This window comes from Saccoglossus kowalevskii, chromosome 1 (genome assembly GCF_978046115.1).
Source record: "Saccoglossus kowalevskii chromosome 1, keSacKowa6.1, whole genome shotgun sequence".
Classification (NCBI taxonomy): Eukaryota; Metazoa; Hemichordata; class Enteropneusta; family Harrimaniidae; genus Saccoglossus; species Saccoglossus kowalevskii.
Genome location: NC_140641.1, coordinates 42,877,899 through 42,899,504, shown reverse-complemented (window position 1 = coordinate 42,899,504; position 21,606 = coordinate 42,877,899). Strand labels below are relative to the sequence as shown.

The window sequence follows — 21,606 nt, the reverse complement described above, 5'->3', positions numbered from 1 at the left end:
TTTTATTACAGACTGTAGCTATTACACTGATGAAAGGGATATTATGTACACTGAATTTACCTAGGAAATCCCCACTTTCCAGTCTGAAACAATATCAACAAGTTTATTATCCTTATTAATACTAACCATCCTAAACTAATTAGACATGTGACACGGTATCTGAAAGTGTGTTTTAAAAAACACAAACTGCATTAATGTTTTACTACCTAATCTTATGTTATTTTAACATTCTGTTTTTTACTTACCTTTTTACCTTACCCTTTATTACTTTCAGCCAAAAATGAATTTGTAATTTCATTACGGTTTAATAAAACTGTATTATTATTGTAGGTAGTCACATTCCATTTTCACTGTGAAATACATGTTTGAATATAAGCGCCCACGAACCTGGGTCTCATCCTTAAAAGTCGTAGTTCTCGATGAGGGCGCTATCCGACCAGATGTTGAGCTTTCGGTGATCACTTTCTATAGTCGGTGTGACCTCATTTCTCCTCTTTAGTTTCTCATTTAATCCAAAGAAAACATGGTTTGTAAATCGGTAAGTCAAACCTACATGTATTTTAATGATCCATTATATTCAACGAATAATTGTTTAGTGTAATCACACAGGACTGTGACGTAATGGAAAGGCAACTTACTTCATCATGTGCTATTTTTGAATTCACAATGTTCGACGAATGCCGACCACGTTGTGAATGTGGACTTGATCTCGTTAATCAATCCGGTAGATTAATTAAGCAATACTAAGCAATACAAGTTTGCTTATTTATAACCACGATCTCTCAATTACATATAACTCAACGAAATACAAGGTCTGCATTACTTTACAGCGAGAAAAAAACAACAAGAACATTGAATGGCGTGCCATGTGTTCTGTTTCCGTAAAATAACGGTAAAGATGCCTGAAAGTAATTCGGGATGTTGAAGTATTCATTTTGTCATAATTTGCCAGTTAGTATAGCTGACGCGTTTGCTACCACCGTTTAGACGAAATTGTTTATTTTTTACCGAATAAAAACATCGTAAGGAACAAATCATTATCATTCACTACATCTTTGTTTGATCCGGTGACCTCGTGCCGTGGTGGGCATGTGCTGTAAACCCTTGTGTCAATGATATATGTAATTTATGCTAACGATGTTCTCAAAATGGCAAAGTTGGTAAAAAACAAAAGGTATTTTATGTAAGATTGTATATCCCAACTCCTGTACACAAAAAAAAGATATTTTTAATTTATTGAAAAGAAAAACAAAAATCATTGTTTTTCTTCTTGACAATCGATTAATTAACAATAATTTGATTTGACAATTGATTAATTAACAATAATTTGATTTGACAATTGATTAATAAACAACAATAATTAGATTTGACAATTGATTAATTAACAATAATTTGATTTGACAAAATATTTAGTTGTCTTCATTGATCAGGGTTCACATGCAGCCTGGAATGTACTGGAATTTAAAAAGAAAAACTCTGAAAAGTTTGGAACTATGGAATTCCACCACTTTCTTAAATTTGATAAAAACCCTTATTTTTTAGCTTACCCGTGATGATATTGAAGTGGCAAGGAATAGTCATCATTGTCGTTGTCATGGTTATTGTGACTAGGTTAACTCAAGCAATTTATGTTAATCTTTTTCAAACCAATATATTCATGAAAATGTTCCTTTTTAGCTTAAACAGGATGAGTTGTAGAAATGTGGTTTTGTTTCTAAACACAACTGCAATTGGATACAAAAATGGATACTAATAAGATCAACTCAGATCAATAAGATCAGCTTAGCTCTAAAGTTAAAATGAAGTAAAAAAAAAATGTATTGTATTCTGAGAATGTGGATAATAAATAGGACCATTAATATAGAACTTATACCGTACTTCCCCGAGTATAAGCCAAGAGGCCTGAACATGTAAAATCGGGAAAATTAGGGGGTAGGCTTATACTAGTGGACCATCTTTGGTGGGTTTAAAATTGTAACCATCTTCCCAACCACGAAAAATTATTATCCAAATTATATTTTTGGTTCACAGCGCCGGTCTCAGAAAAATATTACGTCTTTTTGAGGGAAAAAAAAGCAAAACGAATCGTCATTGATTTCCATGACACTTTTTACAATGAAGAAACAAAAATGTTCATAAAAATACACACATTTTATTACAATACGGTTTACATACCATCTGAATTTACGGTGCAAAAATGGGTAGGGTCTGTGGAAAAACAGTCAAAGGCAATATTCTTATTATTATCTTCGTTGTTGAATGTTTTTTCGATCGTACGCAAACTCTTGATACAAAGCAATTTTCGCTATGGTGTTTTTATCATGATTTGACCTGAACAACTTCCTTTGACCTAACAAGTCACGTCTTTCATTAACCAATCAAAATGCTGTGTCGTACAGACGAAGTTTTCCGATTATTGAAAAGTAATTTTTTCAACACAATCCAGAAGTGAATTACCACGATGTTAAAATACGATCTGATTTTGACAAAAAAAGCTGTTGATACGCAATTTTCGAAAGATAAACTGAGGGTGGAGGAAGTATTCACACCTTTCACGGCCGCCAACAAGTCATGTGGAAGAATAGTTTGTTCGTTCACACCCCATTCACGATAGTCTCAATGGACACAATTATTCGGAAAAGTAAAACAATGGTCAATGACCAGGTTTCATGACTTGACGATCACTACTCAAAAGAAATATGGATTACTTCAGTTTTGCAACATTGGGGTTCACTCTTAGTAAATAACAGAATAGAAAAGATACGAACAATGTTTCGTACGTTTGCCCCCATGCTCTCTGAAATTGTTGCGAACCAAACTACCGTACTAGTCATGATTTGTATACAATGAAATATACTTTTTATCGACGCCCGGTAAAAAAACACTCTGGATGCCCTTGACTTGTTAATTGTCTAAAAATAGAGGGGTGGGCTTATACTCGGGAATGGGCTTATACTCGGAAAAGGGCTTATGCTAAGTACGGTAATATTAAAAGCATAAAATGTTAATGCATGATACTCTAGCATTTATTCAATTTATATTCTCATGAACTCACCATTGTGATAATCACTTAACAATCATTTTAATTTTCATTATGTACCACAGTTGATAACAGTTCAAATGTATTTTACCCATTCACGCAATAAACACGTTGTTTTTTCTCAGCTTGAGTAGCGTAAACTGATCGTGAACTCTGCTTTGCCCATGTTACATCAGGGTGGATTTTGAAAGAATTTTAACTTTCAATCTAAAGACTGCGTCTATCGCCAGAAAGTATTTACTTACGAACAATAAAGTGCTAATTTTACAAAATTGACTTGTATTGTTTAAAGCCGCTACCACATCGTGTGACTATGTTTATTGTTTATAAATTATTATCCACGACTGGCAGGATGCATGTCGGTCGGTACGTAAGTATAATAACAATATGACAATAGTCCTGGTCGGAAGCGTTTCTGTGGTGGTCGCTAATTATGAATGCCGGTCGGGCCGACCAGCGTGACGAGATCCCCAATGAAAAATGCACTGTGGTGGTCTTGCTAATCACCATGGTGGCGTCAGACCGGTGTGGCGGCAAATCGAAGCACTGTGGCGTGGCCGCCACGCTGTTTACATCCTGGGGAGAACACTGTACCAGTAGTATGAATAAGGGATTAAATAATACAGTTACATATTACATATAGCTGAGAAACAAGAAGATAAAATAATTTTTGAAATAATTACTTATGACCTTATATTTCTTGTATAATAGCATTTTTAGTCTTAATATGGAAAAGAATCCAAAAACAGGGACAGATTCACCCCTGTTCATCTTATGATTAATTTCTGTTATCTTCATTTACTTGTCCCTGGGTTCTGTTAAAAATCATATCCCAACAGATATGCAGTTAAAATACTATTCAAGTATGTCTGCTAGAGCAGCTGGGATGGACTTGCTCTATTCCCCTAGTAAAATTTTTTTTTATTACTGAGGAAACAATGTTGTAGGGGCATTGTACTACAGAGATGGTTCATTGATACACATGTCATAATCTGCAATGGTCTACTATTTGGGACTACATGTATGTGTTTGCTGGCATATTGATCTAGAATGAGCTGTTTTTTAAAATCTTTAAATTCCATTTTTTATTGCTTTGACAGCACATTCAAGGATCACTTCCTACTAAATGTACCTAAAAAAAATTTAAAATTCCAACCACTTTTGAATAATTAGTTTAGATTTACTTTTCAAGAGTACACAATTACATTTAAATTTGGAATTTGTCAAATTTGTTATGGTAAGCCCCACACTGAACTGTGTTGCAAGGTATATGGGAGAGCATACAGTATAGTTTATTCATTTGAATGATGGGATATTCTAACTCATGACTTATTCTACAATGGAGTATGATGTTAAACCATTGACCTTCACATATCTATTAAATTCAAGTTAAAAGTCAAGTAAGAACCCCACAAACACAACCCTTCACACCCCAAAAATTAAAACTAATGATTTTGACAAATTATCAGTTAAATACTTTATAACCACTATATTATGATGTAAATTTCATTATAAATCACAGTACTATACATGGGGAATGTTAATTAAACCTAAATAAGTATTCCCTTTGCACAGAAATATCCTGTAATTTTATTATAATGGGGCTTTCATTTCCTCTTAGGTGTATGAACCCTGACAGTGCATTCTGTGTATGGTGAATGTGCTATTGCACAAATTAATTTATAGAAAACACTTACTGGCAGTTTAATACCATACATAATCCCCTCTTTTGGTATAAGCCCACCCCTATATTTTTAGACATTTAAGGAGTTGCTGGCATCCCAGGTTATAGGCATTGTGGGCATGTCTATCCAATAGTGGCCACCCAGGGGACTTTGAGATTTTGGCCTTTATGGGCATGTGGCCTTTATAGACTGGTTTGCTAATTTATTCATGGATGTTAATTAGGCATTGAATCAATATATTAAAGACATATCTCACAACCCATTTCACACACACTATCACACTACTGTACACAGTATCCAAACACTTTAGGCCAGACTTCTTCAGTCCCCGTTCAGACGTACATGTAGTACGTAAACGAGGACTTATGTTTTGACTTCTGTGCATGCACGTGTCCGTCCGTTCGTGCGTGCGTGCGTGCGTGCGTGCATGCGTCTGTGCGTGCGTCCGGACCTGTATCTTAGAAATGCCTGGACCAATCACAATCAAACTTCACACATACATCATACATGATATCATACATATGCACTTCCATTTGTTTCACGGTCTGATTCAAAATGTCCGAATGGCGGCCATTTTTGTACTAAAAATCATCAAAATCAAGCATTTCTTGGCTGTTTACAGATGGATTTTGTTCAAACTTGGTATATACATTGGACATTCTAGGACCTTGATGCACATAATTTTGTTTTTCAGATGCATGTAAGATTCAAAATGGCTGACTTGCAGCCATTATGTTTTAATGAATGTGGTTCTAGTGCCATATCTCTGACTTGCTTGGACTGATTATCTTTAAATTTTAAATATTCATTATAAACCATGTAGTAGATATACAGATATATTGGTTTCACGATCCTATTCAAAATGTCCGAATGGTGGAGGTATGTACGACCTAGAAATAGTGTCGTATGCGAGTACCAAGTTGCGAGTCGCAAGTAGCAAAATATGCCATATGCTAGTGGTAAAAACAGCATATGCGAGTGGTAATATGTATCGTTTGCTAGTAGCAAAAAAGCCCTATGCGAGGGGTAATACAAAGGCTTGTAACGTTTGCTTATAATATAACAACGTATGTTCAATTGTGTTTTATCACATTTACCATGGTTATGAAATGATGTGTACATGGTTGGTTAAGATTGGCATGATGCTGTTAAGGTTTTTACTTTAGGGGTGATTCATATATAAAAATAATGGTAGCAAATAGGTGTCAACGCGATCTAGCCTAGGTATCAACCGGCGCACGCTGCCCTGTACTCAACATTACAGTCGACTAGTGTACGCGGATTACATTGCGAAGGTCGCAAATAAAAGCAGTTTTAATTACTATTTCCAGTGCTTTTTGTTTATTATTCATTTGAGTGTTTATATCAAAAAGTTCGTTCAGTCGTTTGCATAGAATCGATGTTTGCTCTTCACGAAATTGCACAGGAAACGTGAAAGCACAATAATTTAATAAACGGCCATGACCAGCCAGCACACTCCGCATAACATGTGAAAATTGTTTTTTCTTTTGGTAAAATTAGTATGAACCCGTGGTCAGCGATTAAAGAATCATAGAATTACAATTGTAGTTAGTAAAAACGGGTGCATGTTCACTGAAGGGTCACAGAATTCTTGTGTCACGCGCCGCTGTTTAAATGAAGACAATGGCAGGTTTCAAAAGTAGTCACACCTCGAAGAGGTGTTAAATTTGCCGCAACCCAAGTGTTAACTAGCACACAAAATTCCATAATACATAGTATATAATAAAGAAATAAAGTGCATGTTGAGTGATAAGTCCGCATGTTTACGAGACTTCCCTCACACATGGAATGTATTTACACGCAACCCCGATCAAATTTAAATTGAAACAAAGAAGCGTCTGCCGTTGCTTGGTCAGGATAGAGAGACAATTTTCATGGGTAAATGCTAGTAAATGGCCACTTCCATGTTATGCATGTTATTATTTCCATTGTACTGCTGCAACAATAGAAACATGTGAAATATGCCTGGCGACTTTGGCTGGCGAACTGTAGTCAATTGAACATCATTGTTGAAAACATAAATTGTTACATGTTCTGAGGCAGTAGCGTTTGTGATGAACGTGTTGTTGTTGAATTGTGTTCAGGGTTCTGAAAATGGAAAATTCCAGACATGCAATAGCTGTGATGAAAGATGATAAAAAAGTCTTCGACGTGACATTGCAAAATTGCCCTAGTTATGGATTCGCAAGCTGCTACCAAATAGCCAAAACAACATGCTTTCAATCATTCTCCCAGGTGTGGTTTCTACAATTTTGCAACATTGGTTTCATTGTCAATGATGCTACGGTCGAACGAGTCCGACACTGGCATGCACCATAGATCTCTATGTTACAATGCTGTAACTGACAAAAGGCCTTAAACTAAATATAAAATTTGTCCCTGTAAACTTCGGTGGATTTTTTGTGTGCGGTAGCCTTTGCTATTCTCATATTGTTGACTATGATGCCATGGTGATGACCAGTAATATATGCCCGGACGCTTAGTGTACTGGTGTGTTCGCTATGGTAAACAATAAACAAAATCTTCATTCTTCACATCACTGAATTACTGACTGGTGTCATAGATGCTACTACCGTAAGGGAAGAGTAGGAAACCAAACGGGTGGTGCATCGCGGTCATTACCGCGGTGTACCGCAGAACGCCGGGGAGAGCCGCGGACTGCTTATAATTAGGGGTCTCTACTGCTGTACCGGCCTCTACCACGGTCCTCGGTAATGTGTGAAATACGTACTTAACAGTTTCTTTGTGATTCCACGAGTCATTGTTTTAAAATCCGATGCTGTAAATGAATACGATATGTGCGCTTGTTTAGTATTTAGTACATGTATTTAGCGTAAATTTCCAAAGTGATGCGATACAATTTTTCATGGTACATGCAGGTATACCTTTATTACACTGGAATAAAATTTACAATTGAAAAGGGGACGATTTACAAAGTTTCAGCGTATCCAAGCCGTATCCTGGTTCTTGATTGATTTGGCAGTATCATGTTCATCATTTGTGTCACACTCCAGAAAAAATGGCCAGCAAACGAGAAATGGGCGAACTAATCAAAACAGGTCAGGCTGTCTGCATTGCACTGACAATGACATGATTATTTTCTGTTTCGTTTCATAAATCTTGCCTTGCGCATGTATTCTTGGTTGACAGAATCTTTTTTAAACAAAAGACAATATTTTTCTGTTACATGTTCGTGTTCCATGGTACTCGTGAGTGTGAAAGGCATTATGAATGAATAATTATTGAGTTTATGATAACGTACGATAACGCTAGCTGGCTCGATTAGAATTTCATTGCGTGTGAACCGCTGAGGTCATTGCCCGTTACTGTGCCAACCGCACGTAGTTCAAAAGCACCTGACGTTTTGTTTTTTTTCACTCGAAATGTAAGCGATCGAATACTCTGCGTTCAAAGTACGCTGCCCCGAGTTTGAAATTACTGTAAATTGTAACGCATGGATTTTATTTACATGAAATTTAGTTTATTTCAAAATGATATAGATGTCAAACCAAAATTATTATTATTTGAAATGTTGTTTCTTGACTTGACTTTTCTGGCTTTAAAGCGAACCTAAATGCGGCCTTAATTTATAGTTGTGTATATTCTAAACTGTATTCGAAATAATATTGCAGTGGTTTAATTTTGTTTTAATTATAACTGTAGCTTGGATAGGCATTTGAAGTGCTTGCCATGGAGGCCATTCATGGAGGGGAATAATTAACGAACGAACATATTTAACATCCGGGTACTTTTCAAAGCTATGACGTTTTAGTATCTGATCGCATTCGTATACGCCATTGTACATAGCCGTTCATGCTGCTAAGCATTGTGTACTATTAGTATAAACTCAACTTTTATATGCACAATGTGCTTTTTAAAACTTGGGTTAGAGCCTTATGCGTTTGAAACACAGTATTCTGAGAGTGAAAGCCCAATTGCGTTAAAGTACCGTACTTCCCCGATCGTAAGCCCCTCCCGAGTATGAAGCCCATCCCTATGTTTTTACTTGGTATTTATTTATTGGTTTTTACTGGGCGTCGACGATATTCTTTAAAATATGCGTGTAAAAGGTGTGTTTCATTTCATAATAATCATGATTGGCATGTTAGTTTGGTTCATGCTTTTAGTTTTATGAGAAAACTCGCATTAATTTCAAGTTCAGAGTACATGGCGAACGTACACAACGTGATTCGCATCGTTTCTATTCTGTCATTTACTCAGGATAAACATCGATGTTGCAATTCTGGAGTAATCCATATTTCTTTGAGTAGTAGCCTTCGAAAAGCCAAAAATGTGATCGTCAAGGCGTGTACCTGGTTATTGGGCATGGTTTACTTTGAGACTATCATGAAAGGCCTAGGGTGAACGATGAGACATGTTGGCGACCGAGAAAGGTGTTTAAATTCTTCCTCCACACTCAGTTTACCCACGGTTACTATTAACCGTCGTTTATATCTCAGAAATTGCGAATCGCCAGTTTTTAGGGGAAAAAATCATCTTTTTTTCGTTGCAATCAGTGCTACAGATCGCATTTTAACATTGCGGTAATTCACTTCCGCATTGCGCTAAAAAATCATCGTCAATAATCGAAAAATTTCATCATTACAACACATCATTTTGATTGGTTAATGAAAGACATGACCTGTTATGTCAAAGGAAGTTGTTCCAGGTCAAATCGTGCTGAAAAACCTCATGGTGGAAAATTGTTTTGCGTCGAGAGTTTGCGTACGATCGAAAACATACCAAAACGAAGATAATGATAAATGCCTTCGTCCACTGTTTCCTCACAGACCCTACCCATTATTTCACCGTAAATTCAGACGGTATGTAAATCGTATTGTAATAAAATGTGTGTGTTTTTTATGAACATGTTTGTTTCTTCATTGTAAGTATCGTTCAAATCAATGACGCATTTTTTTTCAAAAATAAGTATTATTTTCCCGAGCCCGGCGTGGTGAACGAATATTTTTTTTTGGATGATTTTTCGTTGTTTGCAAGATGGTTACAGTGTTTAACCCCAAAACAAAATCATTTTTTCTGAGTTGGTCCTCGAGTACAAGCTCATCCCTTACTTTTCCTTTACGTGTTCATGCCCCCGGGCTTATGATCAGGGAAGTACGGTATACTGTGACGATTCAGATCAGTCCAGTGTGAGTGATGAGAGTATATCGTTGACGATGCCCCTTGTTCGGATGAAAGTTTTATTTCAAATTACACGGAAGTCTGTGAACAATCTGCTTGGTGTTTCTGTGACGCTTGTCCCATGATTTGCCAGTGCAGCCCCGTGAATACATGGACGAAAATGTTTCCACCACCACCCTACGAACTCAAGATTACATACTCCAGCATCCATACTTTGAATAATTTGCACGCCGCACAGTGCAGTACTGGAAACAGCATTTATTAGACAGTTAGACAAAAAACAAAACAAAATGCCTGTCTCGATCAATCGCACATCCATAATGTTTGTATGTTGATATACTTGTAAATAACATTAACGTAAAAGTCGAAACAACCTAGACTAGAAGTCAATTCACCAGTCCAGCCAGCTATGGCTCCCTAAGTTGTTTATATTTAATCAGATACTATTTCGTCATCATGCTTTGTTACCTTACCTGTTTATACCACATGAGGGCGTTTTTTTATGGCAAGATGGCGCAAACGGAAGTCCTTCGCAGGTTTATGGTTTCTCATATTTAAATCATCATAACTCTGAAGATAATCATTTTTTAAATTTTTTTTTTCAAATTTATAATCAATATACATAACTTGATAAATACAAACACCAAAATAGGCTCTATTTAGTTCCCCTTTAATGTTTTGTGTGTGCGTGTTTGTTTACAATATTATTATCAACAATAGTTTTTCAGTGGCCCCGTTTCTGAGGCAGTAAGTCACGGTTTCGATTAAGTCGCGTAGTTCGATGGCTCCGGACGATTGTATTGTGTTTTGCCGTCAGTTTTAAAGTAGAAAAACTAAGTCTGCTATTATCGCGTATTTAATTGCCCGCTCAATCAGTTGGAGGTGACAACTTAACACCTACAGACTGTCAATTACTGAAATAGAAAGGGTGATAGCAGCCTGACTGGAGGTGTCGACATGGGTATAAAAAATAAGTTTGCGTAATTATTGCAAAGGCAACGCATTATCAAGTCGGCAAAGTTGAAATATTCACAGCCAGTACGTAAACAATGAAAAACAAGTTTGCGCAATTATTACGAAGCCAACGCATTATCAAGTCGGCAAAGTTGAAATATTCACAGCCAGTACGTAAACAATGAAAAACAAGTTTGCGTAATTATTATGAAGGCAACGCATTATCACGTCGGCAATGGTGAAATATTCACAACCAGAACGGTAACAATTTTTACGGAGGCAACGCAGAGCCAGTAAAAATTTGCGTAATGGGATGTGTATAATAAAAACGTCAATGCGCGGAGCGCGAATGGTCACCAAGGTAACAACCCACTTGTTCAGCGCGTGACTTGGGGTTAAACTTGGGCCAAGGTTTATTAGATTAGTCAGTTTCGCCAAGAAGTGCGCTATTTTTTTCGCTGATCACCCAGTTGTTGTAGTATATATTGTAGCACCAAGTGTGTGACACTCCCTCTTCGACTTCGGCTTGCTTTTCCTACTTAGTGCATGGTCTCGAGGTAACGTAAACTGCGGCCTCTCATCAAGTGTTTTACACTTGGAATTTATACTTCGCCCGATTATATTGGTATATGCGAAACATTTATCTTTTAAAATAAATCCTGAGACTATACATGATGTAAATTCAAAATAATGTGATAATATTTTACATTATGTGGGGTCTACATTATTCTGGGTTGCTTTGCGATGTTATACCAAGACTCGTGAAAATAAAATAGTGTTCTTCTGCGAACTAATAGAGACGATTTTCCAATCTTCTGGTACCACTCGATTTTTATTATTTGAACTTGGCGGCAAGTAACCTTTAGTTTCCCAGTCTATTGTGTCCATTCATAGTCTTAACAATAGGGTGTAAATTGCCATGCGAGCCTACCGCACACGACCGCGGTAAACCGGGGTCATGGAATCTATGCATAAATTTGCATAAAATGCGGTAGACCGGCGAGCACCCACCACCACCGCGGTAATGACCGCGGTAAACCGCGAGTTTGATTTCCTACTCTTCCCTAAAATTCCTAATTGCAATTAAATTAAAATTCATTTTTTCAATGGGCAACTTCAGATGCATGAAGTCTTGGTGCAGCTTTAATAAGAACATTCACTTTGGTAACAGTGGGAAATTTTTTCAGAAAACAAAGGCCTAAAGGGATAATGATATGCTAATAAGATGCACAACACTCAACACTTTGTTGCAATTCAAAGCACATTTTCGGAATTTCACACAGACAAACTTGTACACAAATGAAAATTAACACAGTACAACATACTGCACAATAAATAATATCTACAAATAGATTTGTACGCATTTGCAGATTATGGTACCGTATAATATCTTGAATAGATGTCACTCTAATTCGTTAGTACCAGTACCTTCCATGCTCTAATTTAGACATCATGGAAATTACAGTCAATCAAAAGTAAACTGTTCACATGATTACAAAAAATACTCAATATATTTAATGGAATATGCATTTATTTTCTTAATTTTGTTGATAACGAAAAGTTTCAAATAAAAACAAACACGAATGCATTGCTCAGTAGCAAATGATCACGAAAATGGTTTGGCAATCTGGCCAGTCATGCTGCATTTCACAAGTGAATAACTTACTTGTTTTCGAAGCGTTACAATTAATGATTATTATGTAGTAGTGATTACAATAATGTGCAAAAAATAAATTTGTTGAATTGTTGTGAAAATTCAACTTAGTTTCACCACAAGCGAATGATTTCAGTCACATGTAAACGCTTGATCCAATACGATATCCGCCATGTTTGTCCAAGCACATTAGTGACTTGAAACTGCTCGGTCAAGTCCCTAATTTAATTTGAAAATTAAATGGTATATCTTTTTCTGAAATATGTGGTGGCTGTTTTGTGAAAGTTTGGGGTGTGGCTTATATTGCAGGCTTTTTCCTGGAATCAAAACTTGTCAATTTCAACATGAAACAATGTTTCAAGTTAGGGGTGCGGCTTCTATTAAAGCTGCGGCCTCAATACTGTTGCTCAGCAATAGTAAAGTTAATGTATTTGAAATGATGTATCGTGCCATTTCACCCCTAGATCTAGTGCCATTTCACCCCTAGATCTAGTGCCATTTCACCCCTAGATCTAGTGCCATTTCACCCCTAGATCTAGTGCCATTTCACCCCTAGATCTAGTGCCATTTCACCCCTGGATCTAGTGCTACTTACACTAACCACTTGCACCATGCCCATTTCAACACATAACATACATGACATATTTCAACCAAATATTGATGACAGCATTTTTTTATCAGGACATTTTCAAATTCTTAATTATGTTTTCAGCTTTCCCAGGCCATCAGTACGGTGTGTTGGCCATGGTAAACTGAATTATAAACAAGAAAAAACATAATTGATGAAGCCATCTTGAAAACGTGTCAAGAAAACAATGTCTTTTGTGATCTTTGGAGCCTTGTTTAAGGCAGTACAGGTGGCCGCTATATACATCGTACTTTACATGTAAATTTTGTAGGAACTATTCGGTTGTGGCCGCTATATACACCGTACTTTACATGTAAATTTTGTAGGAACTATTCGGTTGTGGCCGCTATATACACCGTACTTTACATGTAAATTTTGTAGGAACTATTCGGTTGTGGCCGCTATATACACCGTACTTTACATGTAAATTTTGTAGGAACTATTCGGTTGTGGCCGCTATATACACCGTACTTTACATGTAAATTTTGTAGGAACTATTCGGTTGTGGCCGCTATATACATCGTACTTTACATGTAAATTTTGTAGGAACTATTCGGTTGTGACCGCTATATACACCGTACTTTACATGTAAATTTTGTAGGAACTATTCGGTTGTGGCCGCTATATACATCGTACTTTACATGTAAATTTTGTAGGAACTATTCGGTTGTGGCCGCTATATACACCGTACTTTACATGTAAATTTTGTAGGAACTATTCGGTTGTGGCCGCTATATACAGGTGACCATTAACACAGGTTTGACTGCATGTGTAAAAAGTTTTTCATTGCATAAATATAATGTTTGGTACGGTTGTTCTCTTTTTGAAGTGTGTGGTGGCCATGACAACGACTGTTGGTTCTTGCTAACTCACCTTAATTTCACAGGTCATGCATGGCGGACAATGCAACAATGTTCATCTTCTTTCTGTTTCTCTTTCTGGACATTATTAATATTTGGAAATTTCAGAAAATGTCATCAGTATGAAAAAGATTGGTTAGTAATAGACTTCACCTGTTAGGTTAGGTTTCAGGTTAAATCGTGGCGGAAATTGCTTTTGATTTGTTTGCGTCTTGGACTGTTTTCCTGCAGACCCCAATCATTTTTACACTGTAAATTCAAACAGTATGTAAATCGTATTGTAATAAAATGTGAGTGTATTTTGTGAGTATGTTAAATTTGTTAAATTAATTATCTATATATAATAGTAAACTATACAAGTGTGTTGATTATTCATTTTTGACATGAATTTTTTAAAAGTTGACAATAACTTGTCACAAATAATTATCATATGCAGATTCCCAAATGTTGTGGTGTATCAAAATCACACGAGATAACATCTGAAGAGGACAGTAACTATGGTGATGAAAATGTCGAAAGAGGTAATTGGTCTGGGAAATTGGACTTTATACTGTCATTGATTGGATATGCTGTAGGGATGAGCAACATCTGGAGATTTCCTATTCTCTGTTATCGTAATGGAGGAGGTAAGTTTCCCAATACTGTGTTTTGAAATAAATGTTTTTTTGACATCCCTGCTAAATAAAATTGAACAAAATACTGTACTTAACAAATTAACATCTCAGTGGACCAAAATAAAATTTAATGTCAATAAATTATTCTTATCTAATTATAAAATTGAAATTAAAAACAACCTAGTGATAATAAGCTATGTTCCTCGAACTGCAAGATCACGCATGACCATGATTCACTCACCTTAGCAACCACATGACACAGGTCAAGCTATCAGTTCAATATGGTGGCAACCACATTGCCATACATGTTTTAAACCTCATCACAAACCAATATCTGTGATCTTTGAAACTTTAATGGGAGTTATGGTAAATGGTGTGTTCTCTTTTGCGATTCCCTAAGCCAAAAACACAGTCTCATCATTGGATCAGTGCCTGCTCTCTCGACTGTTTCGGTTGACACCAGGACACGTACGTTTGTTCGCTGCATTTTGTAAAAGAAAATACCAGACCCAATACCAGTAACTGCGAGAGGTGTTGAATTGCGGAAGATAAGGTCGACACCAAGTGAACTTGTTTCAGAAACCGCTGTGTAATGCTATCAATCACAGGCCTGTCAGAATATATTTTCAAATCTTTGAGCGATTTGTAGGCCCTGAGCATTTTCCGGTCATAGTTGGATCAATGACATATTAAATAGCACTGCTAAATAATTGAGTGGTAGAATTTTTAAACATGTGTGCTGTCAAAAAAAAAATATGAACATGGGAAAATATAACTTGAGATAAGTTGTTTCCATGTATGTATTAATATTTTGTTCATCTCCAGAAAAATACATATGAGGTGAGAATTAATATAAATTTGGGCTGGTCACAGTTCACCTTCATTACTGGTAATTACAAAATTATCATCATTTACTCATTTTCCTTGAATAAATTTGCTAAGAAGACTATTTGTCACCATGTTTCTGACTGTTTCGAAAATGCAAATATACAGGTCAGACTGTTGATTTGCATCAAGTACGTGTTGTTACAACATCAGTGATGGTCAGCTGAGACTGATGGGTTTCTTCACCATATACCTTTGGTTCCTGCGCCAAAAAAAACCTTATCTCCCATTCACCCATTTTATCACTAAAGTCATTGATAGAAAACCTCAAATATTTTACAGTTTCAATGGAATAAAGTTAGTGATAGGCAAGAATGATTGTTAATGTATTCCTTCATGCCTTTGGAATATTTTTTACATTTTACTAGTAAGGTAAGAAATGGACAGTTTAATTTCACGGCGACAGTCCCCACGACAAGTCAGTTTTCTTTTTAGCAAAAAAATGATCTAGTAATTATTTGGATTTTCAGTCATGAATTGTGACTGCACATTTCCCATAAATTTCATTTATTTTTGTCTTAGGTAATCTTGTTGATTACTAGACATCATTGTTATAAAACTCGGCTTCAAAACCACTGTGGTGACCGCTAAGACATTGCAAAACTTCAAAATACCAGGACTTTCAAAATTATTATCGATCAAGTTCCAGTTGGCGGCATGGATATTTCACTGGATAACTACACGTACTCTATTATAACTCGCACACACAAATAACAGTTAGGGTTGTGGTATTAGATTTATTTTATTTTGTATTGTTTCATTTCACTCAGTCTGTGTTCTCCGCTAAAGTATATACATCAACAGTACGGAAAAGAAACCCAGGCATCGTGTTGATTTACTTTGCAGGCAAGGCAATCATGCAAATATATTTTTTACTTTTACATTCAAGTTATATTGCTGAAAATCAAAAAATATTCCATCCCACACTAGGTAAAAATCTATGTCAGTATTGCTGAAAATAAAATATTGCATTTTGGCCAAGACAAGTGTATGGTTAAATGCCTATATTTCAATTTTTTGACCTATGTGTATTGAAGATACTTTTCAAATATATGCTACGTTTACATGGCAACATTCCATCGGAGCCGAATTACTACTTTTACATGGCAACATTCCATCGGAGCCGAATTACTACTTTTCCCCATCTATTAACAGGAGATTATCTCCAATGTCGAGCAGAACTAAAGCTGAGATTTTCCAGAATTCAATTCAAATTTCTTTACTCTACCAAATAGATATTAATGCGCGTACCTACACAGCCATTTTTGCTGGCTCACGACATTGGGCTTTGATAAATTGCTGTCGTGTAAACATAGCAATAGTAAATAGAGTATTCCTTATTTGTACTTCATGTCTTTAATATCTTCAGCTTTCTTCCATTTGTTATCTCTATTTAGGTTTAATTTAAACTATTATTTATTAATTTATTATATCCAAGGTCATAAAGTGAATTTATAAAGGCATTATTTTTTAAAAATGAAAATTATAAAAATGTACCCTAGTAGAACCTTGTTCATTCTAATCCATAGAAAGTATTGTCATTGGCTACAGAAGCCATTATTTAACACCTATTACCCATGAGTCTTTGTGGGTTTTCTTCAATCATTGGTTGATTTACTGCTATGTAATTATTTACATTTGTATTTAAGGCCAGACTTTTATTATCCCTTGTTTTGCGAACCCGCCAAATGAACACGAGCCGAAAATGAAATAAAAATAAAAATTTAATTGCAGCATAATTTCTCGTGCTCGCCGACTTGTAAGCGCAAAAAATTGCTAAAAAAAAATTATTTTTATCTTCATATTTTTACCGCCCGCCGCATAACAAATCCAAGTTGCATTTTCGTAGGAGTATCATGATCAAACTATCGAAGTCTCACACAGATGAGAAACAAGGTTATACATGGAATAAAATTTTATTTCATTTCTTCTCTCCGATCAATGATCTCACTTACAATTCTTTGAGAATCACACAAATCTAATGGGAAAAAAAGAATTAATTTTATTTTTTGTCCACCCTCCTCAAAACAATTGCCTTATAAAAACTCGAGAAACAAGGAATAAAAAAAGTCTGGCCTAAAGAATATATCATTATAAAATTCACTGTATTAGTAGCTTTGATCAATGTTTTAGTGATTTATATGATTTTAAAATGTCACTAAAATTATTGACAATGACTTGTTACAGGAGCGTTTCTCATTCCTTATGTGATCTTTATGATGCTATGTGGAATGCCGTTGTTCTTTTTGGAAGTTGCCTTTGGACAGTTTTGCAGTGAAGGACCAATCACAGCATGGAAAGTCTGTCGTCTCTTTCGAGGTAAGAAAGCAACACAAATCACATTCCTCCCATTGTCTCTTTTAGTCAGTCCTCAGACCACTACCGTATTACTCCGGGCACGCGTCCAAGGGCCTGAACATACAAAATCGGGAAAAATTGGGGGTGGGCGCTTATGCGAGGACCACCCCAAAAAAGATTTTAAAAAGTTGTTTTTGTGATCGTATGATAAGGTCAAATAAAGGAATGCTTTCGTACACTTTGTACACGAACTTATTTCTTGATTTATGCGAGGTTTCAATAAACGTGAGCACTCGGTCAAGAACTGTGGAAACACTAAGACACAGGGTCGAATTTCAAGAATAAAACTTGTTTTATGTCAGCGAATGAAGTTGTATTACTCACTGAAATTGGCTACAAAGTATGGTAAGTATTGTAATCAATGCACGGTTACTTTTTAGTACTGGTAACCGTGATCAGTGCAAGTCGAAACGGCCGGGAAAAAACTACCGCTTGTAATCCAAGATGGCGATGACCTCATTAGCATAATTTTGTTCACGCACGTATTGATACATCGCATCGTAATTACTGAAGAATAGCAGACAGGGTTATGAAACAAATAAACCTTTTATTACAGATGTGAAATGTTTACAAACTATTGTGAATACATAAACATATCCAAATGGCGATACATAAAAAACAGACTGAAAATAAACTCTGGTCGACCTCATTAACATCATTTATTCACGCACCCACACATGTGACAAAATTACAAAAATAACGATGATGCAACAAGTTCCCATCGTCGGCTTGCCTCATTATGGTTATTGTAATGGACTTGAGGTCGGCAAAATGTTTTTTCTTCAACGACAGAAAAATAATCCACATGCTGTGATGAAGGATGGAAAGAAAGTAGCAAGTTTACGACGTGATGTCTCAAAAGTGCTAGCTCCCGTTATGGATTCACAGTCAGCGAAATGCTACGTTTTGAAACCAAAGCTAAGTGCTTCAAACCACTCACCAAGGTATGGATCGTTGCAATATTGGATTCATCGTGAATGAAGAGAAAGCAGAACGTGTGGGCCACATGCTGCGTGGTTCATCTTACGTCGTTAAGTTCCAATGAGTTTTTACGTAAAAACACAAACAAAGCGGCTCTTTTCAGGGCCACCACACACTCCAAAAAGAGAACTACTGTAACAAACACACTATTTAAATAAATCGAACGCGTTCGTTTTTGACAAATAAAACTTTATTGTTGACCCCGTTCTTGGCTAAAAATCACCCTGGGCGTTTAACCGAGGATGTCCCCAACACGTAACTTATGTGAAAACAGGGGGTGGGTGCTAGCCCAGGGAGGGGCGCGTGCCCGGGGTAATACGATAAAAGAAGGTCAGCGTTACAATCTTGTGTAGGAAAAATGTCCCACATGGTTGAGAGTTCAATGGAGATGTGCTTAGTCAATTTATCTACCCCTGTCAAACATCTAGCATATATACCATGGTTCCAAATACTTGTGTGTACTTTTTGTTCCAATGTAATATTGCTAAATTGTTCCAATGTAATATTGCTAAATTGTTCCAATGTAATATTGCTAAATTGTTCCAATGTAATATTGCTAAATTGTTCCAATGTAATATTGCTAAATTGTTCCAATGTAATATTGCTAAATTGTTCCAATGTAATATTGCTAAATTGTTCTTATCTTGTAGTCTCTTGTTTGTCAAGCAATTTGTTTCACAAAGAAAAATGTCATCTGCATATGCGACTTTTCTTACATATCAGTAACAAGACAAAATGCTTGGTGCATGTAAAAGCACAACACGTCTTTCAGCAATATTCACTATTGAAAAAAAACAGAATGAATATGATAAGTACATACTGTTGTTGTTGGCAAGTTGAGTTCAAGCTAGTTAGTATCAAGAAATTCGGTTCGAGGTAACCTTGAACCAGACAAATTGACTTTGGGATTAATAAACTTGTGGGACAAATAGAATTGGCACTAATGTTATTTGGTACGAATCAATCGAACACCAGGTACTCGGCTCCAAAAGTCTGAATTAGCATCCAGAATCCATATTTTATTTAGGTTGCTAACCTTACTTGTTTTAGTGAATATTCTTATCTTAAAAACGGCTACACTGATTTGATATTCTTTTGTCAAATAGGGAAGTTATATCAGATGACAGTGTAATTTTTAATTAGCAAAATACAATTAAATTACTTGAATTAGAAAATTTGAAATATGGTTAGTTAGCACCGATTCAAGAAAAACTTGGTGATTTACAATTTTTGAAAAGGTAAACTGAGTGTGGAAAAAGTATAAAACACCTTTCATGGTCTTTAAGAGGCTATTGTCAAATGTAATGACTGATTGATGTTTTCATATTTAACAGGTGCTGGATATGCAATGATTATCATCACTGGATTAACCACAATATATTATAATGTTCTCATTATGTATATATTGTATTATTTTATTGCATCCTTCACTGCCATTCCTGGTGTACCATGGTCCGAATGCAATAATGAATGGAATACACCCGCATGTGCCATTGTTCAGGACCATGCAAACATAACCAATAATAACACATTGTTGGTAAACACGTCGTATATAAATTATTCTCGCACTGACGTAAATGCATCATTTATGGTAACCTTGACAAATACATCTTTTCTACAACCAGTTACACCAGCTGAGGAATTCTGGAAGTAAGTAGAATACCGGTAGAATACAATAGAACATATTATTTCATTTTGCAATCAAATGAATTATTACCTCAACTGAATGACTGACTGCATTACTACAATGTAACTTTACAATAACCATGTGCTTGGTCTAACTGATGGAGTAGATGACTTAGGTACTGACTGATTGCATTTATAATACAATGTAACTTTACAGTAACCATGTACTTGGTCTAACTGATGGAATAGATGACTTAGATACAGACTGATTGCATTTATAATACAATGTAACTTTACAGTAACCATGTAATTGGTCTAACTGATGGAATAGATGACTTAGGTACAGACTGATTGCATTTATAATACAATGTAACTTTACAGTAACCATGTAATTGGTCTAACTGATGGAATAGATGACTTAGGTACAGACTGATTGCATTTATAATACAATGTAACTTTACAGTAACCATGTACTTGGTCTAACTGATGAAGTAGATGACTTGGGTACAGACTGATTGCATTTATAATACAATATAACTTTACAGTAACCATGTACTTGGTCTAACTGATGGAATAGATGACTTAGATACAGACTGATTGCATTTATAATACAATATAACTTTACAGTAACCATGTACTTGGTCTAACTGATGGAATAGATGACTTAGGTACAGACTGATTGCATTTATAATACAATGTAACTTTACAGTAACCATGTACTTGGTCTAACTGATGGAAGAGATGACTTAGGTACAGACTGATTGCATTTATAATACAATATAACTTTACAGTAACCATGTACTTGGTCTAACTGATGGAATAGATGACTTAGGTACAGACTGATTGCATTTATAATACAATGTAACTTTACAGTAACCATGTACTTGGTCTAACTGATAGAGTAGCTGACTTAGGTACAGACTGATTGCATTTATAATACAATGTAACTTTACAGTAACCATGTACTTGGTCTAACTGATGGAATAGATGACTTAGATACAGACTGATTGCATTTATAATACAATGTAACTTTACAGTAACCATGTACTTGGTCTAACTGATGAAGTACATTGTAGATGACTTAGGTACAGACTGATTGCATTTATAATACAATATAACTTTACAGTAACCATGTACTTGGTCTAACTGATGGAATAG

The 21,606-nt window shown here is 35.8% G+C and overlaps 1 protein-coding gene across 1 annotated transcript in view; it reads left to right on the top strand.

Moving 5' to 3' along the window:
• The first annotated feature begins 436 nt into the window (after positions 1 to 436).
• Positions 437 to 21,606, top strand: part of LOC100373142 (sodium- and chloride-dependent glycine transporter 1-like) — a 50,698-nt gene continuing 29,528 nt past the window's right edge. Inside the window, exons 1-4 of the mRNA XM_085496440.1 lie at positions 437 to 538; positions 14,421 to 14,610; positions 17,671 to 17,802; positions 20,157 to 20,472. Of these exons, the coding sequence (XP_085352566.1) occupies positions 524 to 538; positions 14,421 to 14,610; positions 17,671 to 17,802; positions 20,157 to 20,472 (653 nt within the window). The 5' untranslated portion in view covers positions 437 to 523. The remainder of the gene's footprint in view (positions 539 to 14,420; positions 14,611 to 17,670; positions 17,803 to 20,156; positions 20,473 to 21,606) is intronic.